Genomic DNA, 4,381 nt, shown 5'->3' on the forward strand with positions numbered 1-4,381 from the left:
TGAAGGAATATTTTGTTGTTCCTTTCAATTTGCCAGAGATTTGTAATTTTCGGAAGAAAGTCTCTGCATGATTTTCAGTTGTTTCTTTCGGATTTTGATCTTTTTAGAAAAAAAGGGCTTTGTTTTTGACTAATTGTAAGACAGTGTTATGGCATATATTTGTAAATGGAAATATTAACACAAGGTATAACCGAGGATATTGAAACCTTTTCTTCTCTCCCAAATTCTTTTATGAAATGAGAGGGAGAGAGAGAGAGGGGGGGGGGGGGATTGACAGACAGAAAAAGTGCGAGAAAGCGGAAGAGAGAGACAGTTAAAAGGGATGGAGGGTGTTTTTTATTTTATGGTTGGTTGGTTTTAGTTCTTAATGCACTGTTTTTGACAATAGTTTTCATTCGGTAAAAGCCAAATTCAATTACCGCTCTCTCTCTCTCTCTCTCTCTCTCTCTCTCTCTCTCTCTCTCTCTCTCTCTCTCTCTCTCTCTCTTCATTACACACACACACACCGCACACACACACACACGTACACGTACACACGGTATCGTACACACAAACTCACACAGAGAAAAACATCCGTGTATGTATATACGGTATGATGCGAGAGAGAGAGAGAGAGAGAGAGAGAGAGAGAGAGAGAGAGAGAGAGAGAGAGAGAGAGAGGTAGAGAGTGGGGAGGGGGAAATCCAAGATTAAGGGTGGGTACGAAGTCAACGTAGTTGGCATCGCTGATAGCCGTGCCATTGTTAGACACGAAGTGACTCGAGCAGACTTTTCAATGGCACGACAAACCCCTGTCGTCGGATTGCTTGCACCCATCGCGTCCTTCGCTGTTGCGCCTTCGCACTTGCACCCATCGGAAAGCCATACAATGACAAATTCTGTCCACCGTATTTCTCTTTCTTCATTCCACTGTTGCACTTGCAGTTGCAAACACAACAGTTTGCCTCGTCGTCTCCGCACTTGACTTTGCACCAAGCCTCGTTGTCGATTTTTCCTTTTGCCCCCTAGTTCCGGTAGATCTGACAATAAACTTCACAGCGCATGCGCCAAAATTTAAGTGAAAAAGGTCTATTTGATTAGTTTTGATTTTGTTCATGACGTGTAGCTAATTTGACGGCAGACAAAGGCGTAGACAACAAATAAATAAGGTTAAACATTTCGTCGATCTGCATTTGCCTTGAGAAGATGTCTAAGATGCCCAGTGTTTCTAGAACGCACAGGTTATGTCAAAAGGTTGAACCTTTTGTCAGCACGCTATGAAAAAATGTGTCAATAAATGGACACAGTGGGTTGATTATTATGTAATATGAATTCATGTTCCGACATCGGGGATAATTCGTTTCAGATAATTGTGAAGGATAGCAAACGGTGAGTTAAGGAACAAGGCTATCATCTTATAACTTGTGTGGCCTAGATATTCCGCAAAAGCACACAAAAGGGTCGGGACATGCGATAACTACAGCTAATGAAGAATCGTAACCAGGTGAGGTAGAGCGCTAATGACAACATGCTGTCTCTATAGCATAGCACTTTGTTCCTGAGATCTATTGTTGTTCATTGCCACAACTTGCCTGTTAGCTGGCATTGGACATTCGATATCTAAAGCTAATAAAGAATCGTAGACAGTTGTAGAGCGCTAACGACACTAGATATTGTCCGTATTTATTGCACTTAGTTCCAGAGATCTTTTTTTGTTCAATTCTACAGCTTGCCTGTTTGCTGGCATTGGGGTGACGGAGATGCTGAGCACCCTTGTGACAGGAGTGCTGTCCCCTTATGTCTACAAGATCTCTCTGGGCCGTATACATGGCTTGCCCTTCCTAGGATTTTCTGCTATCAGCTTCTTGGGAGCGTGCTGTATTGTGTAAGTGGTCTCTATATCCCCCACCCTCTCCCCACACGACACCCGTTTTTCTCAGGAAACAAGGGGGTGGGGGGGGGGGGGGGGGGGGGGTCATATGTGTTGTCTTTCAGGAGAAGGCATGTTTATTCGTCTGAGTGTTAAATCTGTGTGTGTCTTTCTGATTCCTATTCTAAAACTCTCCAATTAAACTTTTTTTTACCTGTACCAAATCCCAAAGTGTAAACATCAAGCCTTTTTGTTCCAAAGCGCACTTTCTTCTTAAAACAAAAGGGATAGAGGAGGCGTGTTTGTGTGTGTGTGTGTGTGTGTGTGTGTGTGTGTGTGGGGGGGAGTGTGTTAGGTGTGTGTGTGTGTGTGTGTGGGGGGGTTAGCACGTGCACTCGGTACATGCCCCAATTGTCCGACCCTGTTGATCACGTGTTTTCTCTGACAGAACATCTGTCCTTATCTGTTGTCAGGTCTCTGATTGCGAGACGAAAGACACGAGAGGGGAAAGCTCAAAGCGTCAACGGCACTTCTCAATCATCTGTTACTCATTAAACATTTTGTGAATAAAAAATAGTTAGTACCGCACAGTGGACCTCCCTCCCCGATACCGGTTTGGATACCCCCCGATTTGAGACACACTCCCTTTTGAGACGCTTTTAGGAATTTTGTTCATGACCTCTGAAAATGTGCCCCCATTTAGAACCTCAATCTTTACTTTCTCAGATAGTTTGAAGTCTGGAAAGGGTGTGGGCCTCAGAGAAAAGGCTATATCTCTGTGGTGTGGGCGGGTTGGGGTGTTGGGAGGGGGGGAGTTCGGGAAGGGCAGTGTAGTGTTTAGTGTGCTACACCCCCACTATACTGAGATGTGTGGAATAACTGTCATGGGGGTAGGGGTACACACTTTCCTTTGCGTAGAAACGTCCAAACCCAAACACGGTTCTGGACCTTTTCTGATCCAATAGCATACTGTGAACGACCACCGACAAATGCAGAACTTAATGATTTTAGTCGGCACCTTGTACGCACACTTTGAACTCCGGCTCTGAGTCTGTGGTTTTCCTCTTTTAGCCAGCACATGTAATCGGCCCTGTCTTTCGATTACAGAATCTTGAGCAAGCATTGTATAGTTCAATAAAATACGATTTTATCACATGTGTGTGTGTGTGTGTGGGTGTGTGTGTGTGTGTCAGTGTGGTGTGTGCGTGCGTGCGTGCGTGCGTGTCAGTGTTTGTGCGCGCGCGTGTGTGTGTATGTGTGTGTGTGTGTGTGTATGTGTGTGTGCGTGCGTGCGTGCGTGTGTGTGTGTGTGTTTGCGCGCGCGCGGTGTGTGTGTCGATCCGCGGCTGGACTTATTTAACAAGCCCACAACCACCCTTCCCTTTTCTCCACCCTAATCTCATCCCAAAATAAAATGCATTTTAATTCGTTTGCAATCGATAGAGTGCGATACACGGTTCAGTGCTTAAGCTAATTGCACACTTCGTGCAAAGGATGTTAGGTTATTAAGTACAGTTCACAGGTGCTCTTTAAACCTCCTTAAATGTTTGCAACCGATTTAGAAACCCTTTTAAAGGCCGCACAGGCCTCGGTTTGTGACAACAGTACGGATGTTAGGCGCTGCATGAGTTTCTTGAACACCGACGAGCACCACACACACACACACACACACACACACACACACACACACAGTGTCTGTATCTCTCTATGTCTGTACCTCTCTCTTTCTCTCTTTTTCTCTCAGTCAGGCTCTCTCTCTCGCAGGGAGAAAGACCGGCGGACACACAAATCCATACAAAACAAAAAACCTTTTAATTATATAATTCAAACAATTGTGAATAATACATAAAACATGCACTAGGCACGAGGTTAAATCGGGAATCACATCAACCATCAGATGCAAAAGACATTGGTCCCACCATTTAAAATATACCATGATCTTTTGTATCCATTCAGAATGCGTGGCAGCGGAAACAAAAGCTTGCAAACGAGAGAGATAAATAGATAAATAGACAGATATATAGATAGAGAGAGACAGAGAGAGAGAGAGAGAGAGAGAGAGACAGAGACAGAGAGAGATAAAGAGAGAGAGAGAGAATCTTAATTGACGATGGCAACCGATAATTTGTCAGTATATATTATTTTTTTTCACAGGTCAGCCCTCGCCCTAACGTGACCCAACTAATACAGAAATAGTACCGTGAAGGAAAAAGGACAGGAGTTGGGGGGAAAAAAACAAAAAGAAGATAGAAAGAGAGAGAGAGAGGGAGAGGGGGAGAGAGGGAGATTATGCCGCATTGGAATGTGCAACAACTAATTTATTATCCTTAGACAATCCCACGGACAGACTACCTTCCGCAGTCTTCATTACCGCATAACTGTATGTTACGACCCAGAAACGTTATCCATGTCCCACCCCCGTTGCACGTAAAAGACCAATTATTCGGCGAGAGGTGCAGGTGGCTGCTTTTACCTGAATACGCCCATACCTAGTTGCTGCTAGCTTTCCACTGGGATTAAGCGACCCGAATT

The 4,381-nt window shown here is 44.5% G+C and overlaps 1 protein-coding gene across 1 annotated transcript in view; it reads left to right on the forward strand.

The window, feature by feature from the left end:
- Positions 1 to 2,614, forward strand: part of LOC138953498 (proton-coupled folate transporter-like) — a 12,226-nt gene extending 9,612 nt beyond the window's left edge. Inside the window, exons 7-8 of the mRNA XM_070325337.1 lie at positions 1,708 to 1,864; positions 2,323 to 2,614. Coding sequence (XP_070181438.1) covers positions 1,708 to 1,864; positions 2,323 to 2,404 — 239 coding nt within the window. The 3' untranslated portion in view covers positions 2,405 to 2,614. The remainder of the gene's footprint in view (positions 1 to 1,707; positions 1,865 to 2,322) is intronic.
- Positions 2,615 to 4,381: the final 1,767 nt, after the last annotated feature.

Source organism: Littorina saxatilis, linkage group LG17 (genome assembly GCF_037325665.1).
Source record: "Littorina saxatilis isolate snail1 linkage group LG17, US_GU_Lsax_2.0, whole genome shotgun sequence".
NCBI classification, from domain to species: Eukaryota; Metazoa; Mollusca; class Gastropoda; order Littorinimorpha; family Littorinidae; genus Littorina; species Littorina saxatilis.